General features: G+C 35.4%; 1 protein-coding gene across 6 annotated transcripts in view; it reads right to left on the bottom strand.

Annotated features, from left to right (window-relative positions):
• The window catches only part of LOC123530664 (protein PALS1-like), a 101,155-nt gene that overhangs the window by 16,708 nt on the left and 68,488 nt on the right, over positions 1 to 15,959 (bottom strand). For 5 of the 6 annotated variants that reach the window (XM_045311404.2, XM_045311412.2, XM_045311420.2 and 2 more), the window contains 2 exons: positions 7,822 to 8,712; positions 1,916 to 2,202 (listed from right to left, as the gene is read on the bottom strand). In XM_045311404.2, the coding sequence (XP_045167339.2) occupies positions 1,916 to 2,202; positions 7,822 to 8,712 (1,178 nt within the window). Of the gene's footprint in view, positions 1 to 1,915; positions 2,203 to 7,821; positions 8,713 to 10,456; positions 10,597 to 15,959 lie in introns of those variants that run through there. The other variant, XM_045311445.2, reaches the window with a different exon arrangement.

Consider the following 15,959-nt stretch of genomic DNA (forward strand, 5'->3'; position numbering starts at 1 on the left):
AATTATTGCAAAAATCAGGATGGAGTTACGCTGCTTGCTGTACAGGGTCAGCTTATGATGGTGAACAAGTGTTGCAAGTTTCAAAGCAATAGCTTTAATAGTTTAAGAGAAAAAGTTGACCTAAACATAAAACTTAACCAAGAAATCTGATATTTTCTAAGTCCAAAAGGGGCCATTAATCTTGCAAAAAGCAGGATGGAGTTATGTTTCTTGCTGTACAGGGTCAACTTATGATGGTGAACAAGTGTTGCAAGTTTTAAAGCAATAGCTTTGATAGTTTAGGATAAAAGCTGACCTAAACATAAAACTTAACCAAGAAAACTGATTTCTAAGTCCAAAAGGGGCAATAAATCTTGCAAAAAGCAAGATGGAGTTATGTTTCTTGCTGTACAGGGTCAGCTTATGATGGTGAACAAGTATTCCAAGTTTCAAAGCAATAGCTTTGACAGTTTGGGAGAAAAGTTGACCTAAACATAAAACTTAACCAAGAAATCTGACATTTTCTAAGTACAAAAGGGGCCATAAATCTTGCAAAAAGCAAGATGGAGTTATGTTTCTTGCTATACAGGGTCAGCTTATGATGGTGAACAAGTATTCCAAGTTTCAAAGCAATAGCTTTGATAGTTTAGGAGAAAAGCTGACCTAAACATAAAACTTAACCAGGCAACGCCGACGCAGACGCCGACGCCGACGCCGACACCGACGCCGACGCCGACAACCGCTCAAGTGATGACAATAACTCATCATTTTTTTTCAAAAAATCAGATGAGCTAAAAATGATCTAAACTGGCTGGCCAAACCACAATATATATCAGTCATTACTATTTGTCATCTAAATAACCCTCGCCTATTTTATCAATTATTTATATTATTACTTTACTTGATACACCTGACAAAGGTATTTGGGTCACAACGGCTATTATATATACATACTGCTCTTATTGAAAAATTGACAACATGAAAATTTATCCCTTAGGTTAACTCTTAACTTTGATCAGGAGATAAAAATACAGTATCAGTTACAGAATCTAATTCTGACTTAATATACATTGTGTTACAATGTGACAGCTTGCAATACTAGTGAAAAAATGAATGTATTTAAACTTGTGGTATCCGTGACAGAAAAAAACACCATTAAAATACTTCAAGTTAAAAAGTTTTCTTTACACAGTTAATTGACTTCTCTTCCTTTTTTAGAATTCTTAGCCCTTACCCTGCTAGATTTCTGAAATGAACTTGTCCATCTTTCAATTTGGACAGTACCATTAACTGTTAAAAGGGGTGCATACCAAAAAGATACTGCTTGAATGGCGAACAGCGCAGATCATGATTAGACTGCACTGATGTGCAGGCTGACCATGATTTGCACTGGCCGCAAAGGCAGAATAAATCGTTTCCAGCATGATAAGGGTTAGTATATAAGATGAAACGAAAGTATATTGTATGCTCTTCTGTTTTGTTAGGCTCTAATAACACCTAGCATTCACTTCCATATTTTGTACCACAACAAATTTAATACTACTATGTTTGCTATATAATCAAGAGTGAGTTCTAACAAAAAAATTTCCGTTCTATTCCAGATTGAACTTACAACCTCCAGAATGACAGTCTTATTATAATAAACAAATTTTACTTGACAGGCACATTTTTTCTATCAAACTGTAATTTTAATCCCGGAAGTTCTTTGACTTGCAGCAAGAGGGATTTTGTTAAAAAAAAAAAGATACCTGAAAACAAACTTTGTATAAAATGTTCCCGTTAACAACTAGTTCGAGTTCATAAAGTTCTACTGTATATAGGGAAATTCTGGCTGTCAAACATTTGAAATAAGGACCTGTACAAAATAGTCCCAGGCCAGATTTTGCAGACAAGCTTTGTCGGAGGAACTAATGTGCCAAAATTGTCTTTTTCTTACCTTCATGTGAGGTTTACACAGAATGCTGAGCAGTTGTTCTGAGTATGGACTCTGCAATGAACACAACACTTCCACACTGTCCTCCCTGCACTCCTGAGAATTTGAACACGTACATTGCACAGGTGGATTCCTTGTCTTAACATCTAGCACTTTATGATGAACACTAACTGCATTTTGAAATTGTCTTTGATCAAAGAAGTCTGTTAAAAATTTCAGTTTTTCCTTGCCTTCTTTTGAGTTGACCTTGCCTTTCATATGTTGCAGACTTGCTAAAACATCATCATAACCTACATGAGATAATAAGCATGTCAATTTCAGAGAATAATATTATTGTATTTTTTTTTACCTTAATTAACATACTTCAATACATGCCTTTCACATTTGATATCTATTGTTTTCATTAAATTATCTCCCCTGACCACCATTATCCAGTATTTCATAATAGTCAGCAACAGAGTGGGGTTTTATGCATTTACTGGCAAACTGAACAAAGAAGATGGAGCAAAATTCTTTAATTTAATGGAAGACTGCAACATTTTTTTTATATTTCCATGATTCTAACCAATGATTTGTCATATTATTTCCCTGCTAAAGGCTATAGACCAATACCACCAGACAAGAAAGAAAATGTCACTAGACATGTTACATCCTAACCCCTAGGTATACTATAAGAAAAAGAAAATATACTACCCCATTTCAACTGCAAATATCTCACCCTTAGACACGCACATGGGTACTGTGAATATTGAACAATGGATAATGTATCTTCCAACATGCAACAAGTCACTTTTTCTCAGTGTTTCTTATCTCAGAGACACTCCATTTATTTTACGTTTCATCAATTATTACTGGCCTAAAAACATGTGCAAAATTTTCTGTGACCAGTAGGGAAATAATAATGATTTAATAATGATAATAATAGTAACAATAATAATAATAATAGTAATAAAGTCTTTATTTAACAATTTATTTATTTTATTTTATTTGGGTTTTACGGCGCACCAACACAGTATAGGTTATATGGCCCCAAACAGGACTACAAATTATGGTTCCACATCTCGTTTACATCGAAATAAAAACACGAGGTATGGAATCAGAATTTGCATACCTGCTGGAATCACAGAGTTACTGCAAAACCAAGTGTTAAGACCCTATTAGTCGCCTCTTACGATCATGCAAGGGTAAGGCAGTGGTTCAAAGGCAACACAGTTGGGCATACCCAGTCTTCCCTGTGAGCCTCAAAAGGGTAAGGTATAAACATATAATGGCTTTTTCATTCTTGTCCAGTGTCAGTTGTATGGACTGAGAACAAATACATGTAATGGAGCTTCCTATTCTCAACATACCCAGTATGACCTTATGAACATCAGATACAAGCAAGCAGATAGTACTTGTTAATTAATGATGACCATACCAGGCATGGGAGAGAGAAACTGAATCTGGTGATACTGTAAAACTTATTATTTTGTGCTGGTGGATATCTGATCAGAAGAGAGATACACACATTTTACACACCAAGTAGAAAATTTGATCATACAGACCGGCGAATACAGGATTTTAAAATATTTTAATTCAATTTTATCAAAATTAATCTAGTCTAAACAGATTTGCAATGGCCCACACATAAATGTAACCTGTATATTTATTTCGTTTTAGGGCCGCATGGACAGACACCACTGATAAAAATTATTCTATCTGTTACATTAATTACTTCCTAACATTATAATTGATTGTTAAATCATCCCAGTTGACCTCGAGCTAATTACAATGCATGTAAATGTGGACTCAGTGGTCTTTTACTGAGCAACCTTGTTAGAGTGAACACTGTCGCGAAGATAACGCTGTATTTATTATTATAACAGGCTGGTGGTCTGGTAAGAATGAGATTGTTATTAAAGCTAAAAATTTTATTTAAAAGGAAAGAAAGTAATGATTTGTTCTTCAGAGGTGAGTTTGACAGGTCTCTTTCTCACTTGTTCACAGTTCTCTCATATTTGTAACAATCCCCTCTCCATTGTAACAGTTCTCCTTCGCTTATTAGTTCCCGTATGTTTGTTAAAATTCTCTCTTGCTTGATACAATTCCCTCATGTTTGTTACAATTTTCTCCAACCTTCATGTTTTTTACAATCATCTCTCTTGTTTGTCACAGTTTTCTCTTGCTTGCTACAGTTCCATCATGTTTGTAACAATTCTCTGCAACTTGTTCCAGGTCTCTCTTGTTTGTAACAATTCCCTTATGTTTGTCACAGTTCTCTCTCGCTTTCTACAGTTTTTCTTCCACTTGTTACACTTTTCTCTTGCTTGTTACAATTCCCTCATATTTTTTTTCAAAATTCTCTCTCGCTTGTTACACTTTTCTCTTGCTTGCAACAGTCCCAACATGCTTGTTACAGTTCCCCCAGTCTTGTTACATTTCTCTCTCGCTTGTTACAGTTCTCTCTCGGCTGTTACATTTCTCTCTCTTTTGCACTCTCTTGGCTGTTACATTTCTCTCTCACTTGTTACAGTTCTCTCTCTGCTGTTACATTTCTCTCTCACTTGTTACAGTTCTCTCTCAGCTGTTACATTTCTCTCTCACTTGTTACAGTTCTCTCTCGGCTGTTACATTTCTCTCTCACTTGCTAAAATTCCCTCTCACTTGATTATATCTTCTAAAATTCTAAGACAATGATTATCATATAACAGCGAACTACATTTTCAGCCCCTAAGTGTCTAAAGAATTTTTTTGCTCTTTCTGAACAATCTTGAAATGGAAAATGAACACATTAACTCTATTTTAAAATTCACTTTAAAGTCTTCCATAGAGAATTATTTGAGACACAAGTAACAAGTACACTAGAAGACACATTAGAATAAATCAATACTAACACAACCGGCAACCAACTTAATATAATTTCTGACATTACAGTTTCTCAATTTTTCAAACTGATCTAATACTTGCTAAATTTGGAGTGACAATGACGGAAAGAATATTTCTGGGGGAGAAAATCTGTGAGATTTATCACGTGCCTTATAGGGTGGATCATCATTTTACAGCTGGTGTATTTTCTGTTTACAGTATGTATTGCTCCCTAATGGCCAAATACAAGGAGACTGATCAATACAACACTGCAGCGCTGGCAATTATAATGTGAAAATAGAAATTGCTCAATTCTGTATTTCAAAAAGCTTTAATACTTATACACACCTAAAGTTCTATAACTCTATACCTTAGACTGTCAGACGAAAACATTTACAGCAAGAGCGGACATTTATTGAAATACAATACCTTAATGAGTGGTAGAGTCACAACTGAAAATGCTCAATATGGTGTTCACAAGTGATTGACATTTGCTCTTAAATGTATAACAAACAAATTCTTTTAATTTCATGCAACCAGATTTCATAATTATATATTAGCTATTTTGTATGTGATATTTTTCACTGTGAAGTTGTCCAATATATTTCACTGTTATATTTGAATGGCAATTAATAAATAGATTGGCAGTAGTTAAACAAGAGCACCGCCTTGCAGGTGCAGATGCTCATCTGATTTTTTGGTCTTTTTATAATAGAAATATTGTCCTACCCATAATTTTCTAAGTCCAAAAGAGGCCATGATTCTTGCAAAAAGCAATGTAGAGTTATGTTACTTGCTGTGCAGAGACAGCTTTTAATGGCGAATAACTGCTCCAAGTTTTAAAGCAATAGCTTTGACCGTTAAGGAGAAAAGTTGACCTAAATGCAAAACTTAACCAAGAAATCTGATATTTTCTATGTCCAAAAGGGGCCATAATTCTTGCAAAAAGCAATATAGAGTTACATTTCTTGCTGTTCAGAGTCAGCTTTTGATGGCGAACAGGTGTTGCAAGTTTTAAAGCAATAGCTTTGATAGTTTAGGAGAAAAGCTGACCTAAACACAAAACTTAACCAAGATTCTAAGTCCGAAAGGGGACATAATTCTTGCAAAAAGCAGGATGGAGTTATATTTCTTGCTGTACAGAGTCAGCTATTGATGGTGAACAAGTGTTGCAAGTTTTAAAGCAATAGCTTTGTTAGTTTAGGAGAAAAGCTGACCTAAACATAAAACTTAACCAGGCAACGCCGATGCCGATTTACCACCACTGATTTGGGATTGGGGCCTTTATACAATTGGGAAAAATGCTTCGTAAAACGTCTTAATTGGGAATTATTAAAAAAGTCATGATTTTTAATAAAATGTTACATTTAAGAAAAAATGATCATAAATGCATTAACGTGTTTCAAATGTTCAAAGGTTTCATAGGTACAGGAATTAATTTTTTTCTTTAACTCTGGGAACATTAGCTTTGAAATTGGGAAAAAAATATACTATATGCCATTTGGATTAGGGCAGACTTTCAGCCCCAAACTGGCCTGAAAAAAAAACATTGACCAGTAATGTATTATGGGCAAATCGGAAGGAAATGAATGTATAAAACAGGGAAAAGTTTTACTGTGACACGGTACTTTTTCTCTTTTCAAGTTAATCCCATTATAAAACTAGGAAAGTGGTTTTGTTCCTAGAGAAGTGTCAGACAGTAATTTACTTTTCCGGTTAGATTACATTTTGATGTGAATGCATGGAAATTTCGCACAATAATATCGCAATATAAAACATAACATCTGCACAAAATAACCATTTATATTCATAATCCTCTCTTCTTGTGATAATAAATTACACATTGCTGCCACGAGAATCTCATTACTGCAACTAAACCAGGAAGACAAAAACTAGGTTTCCTAACAAGAGCTTGAACATGGAGACAGCATGCTCTACATTTTCCATGCTCAGCTGGTCAGTGTAATGAGACAAGTCTATTATCAGAAATGTTGGATGTTCCCCCTCCCCACCTCCAACCCGATTGTGTGATATATCTACTTTTAGAAATTTACCAAATATGAACACTTTAGCAAGAGCTCATGACACAGAATAAAGTTCTAGTGCTGTGCTTTTCTTTTTGTTAAAAGCTTTGAGACAGGTTCTTCTCCTATAAAGTACAAGCTCTTTAATACTGAACCTAACTAAACTATAACCCATATCATCCGTAATTTTATTCATGAATAACGGAGAGCATATTTAGCATTCCCAATCATTTTGATAAGGCCTAGAAAATAATGAAGTTTCTAAGGTGATAACTCATGGTCTGAGCACAAAAATATTGTAACTTTATAAATAAAGAACTAGATACAACAGTTTTGCGCTCAGCCCTCGATCTCCAGAATGTGTAGGAAGTCTTTTTTTTTTTTAGATGTGACACCCGGAATGTCAATGGAAGCTAGAACTGTTCCTGTTAATTAAACAAATGAAGAGATTTGAAGAGACTGTAATTGACAAATTGTTGATTTGCTCTTTTTTCCATTTGTTAACTTTTGAAACTGGAGAAAAAAATCTCTAGTTAGACAGGGTCGACTGGACTGTTTAGGCCTAAGTGTTATCTTAGGCAGGAAAATTTATTTAAGAAGGATTATTTAACCAATTTCCTGATTGGGCAAAATTAATGTTTCACAAGTTTTTTTCAAGTCTAGATGAAGGACCTGTTTGTTGGGAAAGAATACATGAGTTATTACTGCTGCATTTCGCAAGTAAAAAGAAGATACTTTCAAGTCTCACAGCATATATTGATAAATAGTGTCTAGGGCATGCACTTAGATATATCTAATATATTGTGTATAAATTACAAATCTAGGACTCCATTGCTTTTACATCCACAGATCATCCCCAAGTGCACTTACTTGAAGTTGAATGTTTATTTCATTTGGAATTAAAAGTGCTAAATCTATATAGGGCCTTTAATCATTGGTCCCTAATTTACATATCAAAGTCTAAAATGAAAGTCTAGTTTATTTGAGTTTTCTGCTCAGTTTGCAAATCTTGCATGACATACCTTAGTTTAAAATACTTACTTAGATTTTTTTTCATATAATCACGACTATTTTGCGTATGTCTTCCACTAACATAACCTTCCTCAAATCCACCAGAATCGTCATCATTATCAATAAATGCTGTATTGTCTATTCCTGCTTGTTTTCGCTCCTTTTGCAGTGCCTTCATTTTATCTGATCGTCTTAAAGAAGCACGTAAAAATTCCTGTTCTTTTGCTCTTTGTTCCTCGCGCTCATTTCTTTTGCGTATCTCTTCTTGATGACGCCTTATTCTTTCCATCTGTTCTTCAGAATGTGGCGTATTAGAGTTTAATTTTCCATTTTTAGCACTACTTTCTTTTGTTGGAGTTGAACGTGGCGAGGAATGCGAGGATGGAAATCTGGGCGGAGTTTTCACTGCACCTTGAAAGTTTTTGGGCACATCTATTGCCATTTCTCGGTGTGGTCCAGTATCAAATTCTATTGAACTATGGGTATCATCGTAACTTTCATCCATTCCAAACATATTGATAGAATTTTGACTATTATTCTTTCTTTCTGTTAATAAATTATCAATCAATGGAGTTTCATTGCTACCGGTACTACTTCTTTTCCCCTTCTTTCCTTTACCTTTCTTCCCTTCTTTTTCTTTATAACCGTTCATTTCAGACATTTCAACATGTCCGTTGGTCATGTGACCAGATTGAGTCATGTAAGGCATTGAGGATTGTAACACTGCCTGCTCTAAAGAATGAGTGGTTGAGTTAGATGTGTTATGTAAGTCTTCGGAATGTTCACTTTCCACCCCTACATGTTGGGTCATATCAATAGGAGTAAGGCTGTGGTTGTAAAGTAGTTCTTCAAGACGTCGCTTTGCATCTTCCTCAACTGCGACTATGTAAGCATTCTGGACATCATCTGTAGGAACTGTAACTGCAAAAAGAAATAAAAACACTTTTTAATCCAAAACATATTATAAATGTAATCAGCAAATGGACTATTAATGACTTTTCATCCAAGATCAGGAATGTACCGTAGATACCCATGTATAATGCGCAGTTTTTTGACCCCCGGGACCACCCCCGAATCGTGGGTGCGCATAATATACAGGTATAGACAATTTTCCTACTTCAAAACAAGTTTGTTACCGATGTTCGCCATTTTGGTAAAGGGAAACTACTCCCCGCGCTTACTGTCTCCGCTAAAATCTAAGATTGCCGTTACGTTCCGTAAAAGATCGAATAGTTCTTTGAAACAAAATTAATTTCATATAAATTTAGAAGTATTTTGACGAAAGAAATGTTTATAAATCACAAAAATTATGATACTAATTAAAGATCGAGAATTATCTTTAACCGAGATCAAACTGTGAACAACATAGTTGACACGAGGTGACACGTTAATTGCCGGTAATTACTGGCTTTATGATCGTGACAAAAAGACTATCACACCTTTTGTTATCAGTTTGAATTGAGAAGCTCATGTCATTTTGAAAGATACCATTCCGAAATATTGAATCAGCTGCTATTTATTTATTCAAAATAGTGAATTAAAAAAGGTAAAACAACAAATATAACAATAAGTTACTGGTTTTATTTTCGAGAAAACAAAAATCAATAGTACCGTGAGACTGATGCTGCTCTCCGCCGCGGAGATAAAATTTATTACCGGTGTCGATGTAAACTCTACTTTCGTTTTCCATCCACCTCAAAAATTGACCAAAATTCACCCCCCCCCCCCCCCCAGGATTTTGGACTTAGATCGGGGGTGCGCATTATACATGGGTATCTACAGTAATACATAGTAACAGAAAATATCTGAAGCAATTTTTATGTTTCTATCAACATTTTCTGACAAAAAAGGAAATGGAACATAACATTTATCTTCTAGTATACCACTGTCTTTCCGAAAATACAAAAACAAGCAAAATGTTACAGAATATTTTTCACATATGGAAAGAAAAATAAAACTACTAATCATTACAATGTCATTGGTGAATTACTATATATTATACTTAACCTACATCGATCTAATCCAGTTTAAATCCAATTTACATTTCTATCATAACTATCCACAGGCACTCCATTAAAATGACTAAGCTTTAAACTTTTGCCAAAATATTGTTTTGACTTTGTATTCAAAGTGCCAACAATAATACAATACAAAACCTAACAAGCAAAGAATTGCTTTGCACCCATTTCTAAAATAGTTTTTAAAATTAATCACAGAGACTCCAGAGTTGACTTAAACTGAATAATATTGTATAGTACATGTATAATTTCACTACCAGGAACATGCATTTCAAAAATCAATATTGATTTATATTTTATACCAGAATAAAAGCTTACATTTAAGTGCAAATTTATGCAAGTGTGAAAAGTCTGAACTGAGCATACAAATACATTCTGACTACACACCAAAGTGTCATGTTACAAAAAAGAAATTATGCTATTTTCTTCCTGTAAGTTTTCTTCTGAAAAGAAGGTATTTTTCATTAAGTTTCGAAACTTATGATTTGAATATTACCGAATTCTTGTTATGTTTTGTAATTTCTGAAATATATAAAATAAGCAGAGCATATATATCATACCTCAAGATAAAACATTAAGGCTAATTTTCTGGTTTATTTTCCACATCAATTAACTTGTCACAAAAAATGAAAACAACTATGACTCACCACACAAGCAACATTCCTTCTATTAGTATTTGTTGGTGTTCTATGTAAATTTTTCCAAACTTAAGTTCTAAAATAAGTACCTCACAATAAAGCACAATTCCAATACCGAAATAATTGAATTCGGTGACACAAATCATAAACACTACATTCTCAAGTCATTTTACATTCCCTAATGCACTCAGGCGCAACATCACAAAATTCAACATAAAGACATACAACTTGGTAAATTCGTGAATCGTGAATCAAATATAGACTTCAATAAATAATGAGAATCAACGAGACACTTGTTAATGCAAATCATCCACTGAAGTTACCTATTATTATGCTGAAAATAATGCCTACACTTCAACTACATACCACATTATAAGAGCATTTTTTCAACAAGCTGAAGATATTTGCCAGTATATCTTAACAGAAACATGACTTCACCAAATTAGTTTTAAACTGACCACAGTCTGATACAGATATCTCTAAGCTCTTCACTAAAAGGTCAAAGTCAAACCTGATACACCTCACTACAATAATACTTGATGCCATAAATTCTTTTAACTTAATCTTTAGGTACATGTATCCTGATACCTTTTATACCTACTTTGCTCTATGGTATTCCTGTTAATTCCGGAGTATTTTAAAAAGAACACCACTTGAAATGTATATTTATCCCTTACCTCACCTTATCTCCACCTGTTTAATAGCTTATTAAGTGTATTTGACATGATAGATAATTCAGATATGGTTACACTGATAAACCACTAATAAAAATCACAATTGCAAGGGAAGACAACTCATTAAAACACACCCTGATTACTGCATTACACTTAAGATACACATACCAACTGATAATTACTCCTAGTATTGTTCTATTTACAAACAGAGCTGGTTTAGAATGACAAATACATGCAGACCACTATTGGATTTGGTCCAAGACAGAAGACTTTATCTCCCTGGACAAACAAGTGACCACAAATAACATCATTTACTCTATTCATAAGATTATTGATCCTGAGAAAAATGTCTTCAAAATGAGAACTCCTCATGTATTAATTATATTTGCTGACATTGGAATATTTTCAACACAGAATATGAGCCATGCCATGGGAAAACCAACATAGTGCGTCTGCGACCAGCATGGATCAAGACCAGCCTGCGCATCTGCGCAGTCTGGTCAGGATCCATGCTGTTTGTTAATGGTTTCTCTATTTGCAATAGTATTTGAAAGCGAACAGCATGGATCTGGACCAGATTGCGTGGATGCACAGGCTGGTATGGATCCGTGCTGGTCGCAAACGCACTATGTTGGTTTTCTCATGGTGTGGCTCAATTATATATAATACATGGGTCTGTAAAACATTGTATGCTTATCCAAACAAATGACCAACTCTTTGGGGGTATCACCTGTTTGCCCCAGCAGTATCAAAATCTTGGCTTTAGCCCTTATCATGCTGGACCAATTGGTTTTGCCTTTATGACCAGTGTAGACCATGATCAGCCTGCACATCCATGCAATCTGATCATGGTCTGCACTGTTCGCTATTCAGCCAGTATCTTTTTGGTAAGCACCCCTTATAACAGTTAATGGTACTGTCCAAATTGGAAGATGGACAAGTTCATTATAGAAATATAGCATGGTAAGGGTTAATCTCACTGCAGAAGATTAGGTGTACAAACTTGAAACAACACACTATTCTTGTTTCATAGAATCTACATGAAAATGCAAAATATCTTTGCTTCTGTTGTCAATAAACATATTTTTTTCCCAATTTAGATCTGCATTATCAATACAAACAAGTGAATGAAGTATTGCCATGCAATACAAAGTCCCCTACTGGAAGGCACCTAATTTTCTCTACTGCAGTATAACATAATGAACTGATATCTGTCAATGATGTATAAACAATATTGTACTATATATACAATATGTTATAACAAAACACTTGGATTAAAATTTATATATATAAAAACCTACAGTTGTTTTCATATTGAATTTTTTTGGCTGATTATAAAAATGTTATCATGTAAGTTATTTATAGGAACAACAAAGGGAAATTAATCTTTAAAAAAAAAAAAAAAAAAAAAAAATCTATATAATACAAGTCCACAAGAAACTCTTTACCAGGTAGAGATAGGTCAAGATACACCTAAAAATTGGATGTAACATGCATGGTGTACCACAGAAAAGTGGTCTCGATTTTTCTCTACCGCCAGTAATAAAAAAGTTACAATAAAATCTATTTATAGTAACAACAAAGGGACGTAATTCTAAAAACAAGGGTGCCTCATGGTGGTGAACATTTGGTCCAAGTTACATCAAAATCCCTCCATGCATGAAGAAGAAATGTCCCGTACAAAGTCATTCTTGAATTTGACCTTTGACCTCTAAATATGACCTTGACCTTAGACCTAGGGACCTGGTTCTTGCGCATGACATGTTGTCTCATCCAGGGGAATATTTGTGCCAACTGATATCTAAATCCTCTTTGCATGACAAAGTTATAGACCGGACATGAAAAAAATCCTCTTGACCTTTGATCTCAAAGTGTGACCTTGACATTTAAGCTAGGGTATTGGGTGTTGCGCATGACACGTCGTCTCATCATGGGAAACATTTATGCCAAGTAATATTGTAATCCCTTGATGGATGACAGAGTTCTGGATCGGACAGGGCAAAAACCTTATTGACCTTTGACCTCCAATTGTGACCTTGACCTTTGAGCTAAGGGTCTGGGCTTTGCGCATGACATGTTGTCTCATCATGGGGAACATTTGTGCCAAGTAATATTAAAATCCCTTCATGGATGGCAGAGTTATGGACGGGACAGGAAAAAAACTCTGTTGACCTTTGACCCCCAATTGTGACCTTGACCTTTGAGCTAGGGGCCTGGGATTTGCACATGACACGTCGTCTCATCATGGGGAACACTTGTGCTACGTGATATTAAAATTCCTTAATGAATGTCAGAGTTATGGACCGGACACGAAACAGACCCTGTTCATGCTATGTTAACATTTGACTGCTAAGTGTGACCTTGACCTTTGAGCTAGGGGTCTGAAAGTTGTGCATGACACATCGTCTTATAATGAGGTACATTTGTGCCAAGTAATATTAAAATCCCTTCATAGATGGGAAAGTTATGGACCGGACAGGAAAAAAGCCTTGTTGACCTTTGACCTCCAATTGTGACCTTGACCTTTAAGCTAGGGGTCCAGGTTTTGCGCATGACACGTCGTCTCCTCATGGGGAACATTTGTGCCAAGTAATATTAAAATCTCTTCATGGATGGGAGAGTTATGGACCGGACAGGAAAAAAGCCCTGTTGACCTTTGACCTCCAATTGTGACCTTGACCTTTGAGCTAGGGGTCCGGGATTTGCGCATGACACATCATCTCATCATGGGGAACATTTGTGCCAAGTAATATTAAAATCTCTTCATGGATGGGAGAGTTATGGACCGGACAGGAAAAAAGCCCTGTTGACCTTTGACCTCCAATTGTGACCTTGACCTTTGAGCTAGGGGTCCGGGATTTGCGCATGACACATCATCTCATCATGGGGAACATTTGTGCCAAGTAATACTAAAATCCTTCAGGATGGGAGAGTTTGGACCGACAGGAAAAAAGCCCTGTTGACCTTTGACCTCCAACTGTGACCTTGACCTTTGAGCTAGGGGTCCGGGTTTGCGCATGACACATCTCTCATCATGGGGAACATTTGTGCCAAGTAATACTAAAATCCCTTCAGGATGGAGAGTTGTGGACCTGACAGAAAGGAAAACGACCCTGATGACCATTGATCTCCAATGTACCTTGACTTTTCTAGAGGTCCGGTTTTGGCATGACACTCGTCTCATCATGGGGAACATTTTGTGCCAAGTTCATTAAAATCCCCTTCATATGGATCAGAGTTATGGAACTACACGAAATCGCGGAACGGACGGATCTGTACATTACGACGGCGAATGACGAAAAGTTGCATTCTTAGTCCGAACGTTTTCACCCGTAGGGACTAAATCATATGAATTTTGCTGTTCACAGAATCACCACATATACATTCAATAACCAGTTTTATTATTATTATAAAAGTTATGAAAATTTTCATTTTAACTTGGCAAAAATTAATGTTTAGTTTTCAGCCGCGCTCGATTGACCGCCGCATCTAAAAATTTTATCAAAGAAAAACTGAAGAAATTCACGAAAAGAGAAAATTCAACAAAAATTGAGGACAAAAGAAGGAAAATATGTGAATACGTACAAATAAGTCATCAAGAATGGTTCCTTTGTTCATCAATGTCTTTAAGTGTGTTAAATATGGATGTACATCTTTGGATTTCATATAAAACGGGCAATGTCATTAATAAAAAAGAAAATAACAAGAGCTGTCTGATGACAGCGTGCTCGACTATTCGAAGAATTGATTGAAGAATGGTGTCAAAATATTTCCACGGATATTCAGACAAAAGAAATAAATAGATTAGACAAACAATGTTCCTGTATTACTTTGATTTCGATAAGTCTTGCACTAAATGGCAATATATGAGCCAATTTCAAAGTCCAAAAAGGGCCATAATTCAGTCAAAATAGTTATGTACTCTTGCCTACAGATGGAAATCATAATGATAAACAAGTGTTCAAAGTTTAAAAGCCATATGTCAAATAGTTTTGACAAAACATGGACTTGTATGGAAACAGAACCAATTTCAAAGTCCAAAATGGGCCATAATTCAGCCAAAATAGATGACAGAGTTATGTTCTCTTTCCTACAGATAGAGACTATTATACTAAACAAGTGATAAAAGTTTCAAAGCCATATGTCAAACGAAAAACTTAACCAAGATTTCTCAGTCAAAAACGGCCATAATTCAGCCAAAATCCTTGATGGAGTTATGTACTCTTGCCTATAACTGGACATGGTGATGGCAAACAAGTGCTGAAAGTTTCAAAGCTTTATCTCAAAAGATATTGTCAAAATATGAACTGATACGAAAAACTTAACCATGATTTCTAAGTCAAAAGGGGCCATAATTCAGTCAAAATCCTTGATGGATTATGTGCTCTTGCCTATAACTGGACATGGTGATGGTAAACAAGTGTTGAAAGTTTCAAAGCTTTATCTCAAAAGACTTTGCCAAGATTTGGACTGGTACGAAATATTAACCAAGATTTCTAAGTCAAAAAGGGCCATAATTCAGCCAAAATCCTTGATGGAGTTATGTGCTCTTGCCTGTAACTGGACATGGTGATGTTTAACAAGTGCTGAAAGTTTCAAAGCTTTATCTCAAAAGACTTTGTCAAAATATGAACTGGTACGAAAAACTTAACCATGATTTCTAAGTCAAAAGGGGCCATAATTCAGCCAAAATCCTTGATGGAGTTATGTGCTCTTGCCTATAACTGGCCATGATGATGGTTAACAAGCATTGAAAGTTTCAAAGCTTTATCTCAAAAGACTTTGTCAAAATGTGGACTGGTACGAAAAACTTAACCCAAGGTGTGACCCCGACGCCG

Source organism: Mercenaria mercenaria, chromosome 1, assembly GCF_021730395.1.
Source record: "Mercenaria mercenaria strain notata chromosome 1, MADL_Memer_1, whole genome shotgun sequence".
Taxonomy (NCBI): Eukaryota; Metazoa; Mollusca; class Bivalvia; order Venerida; family Veneridae; genus Mercenaria; species Mercenaria mercenaria.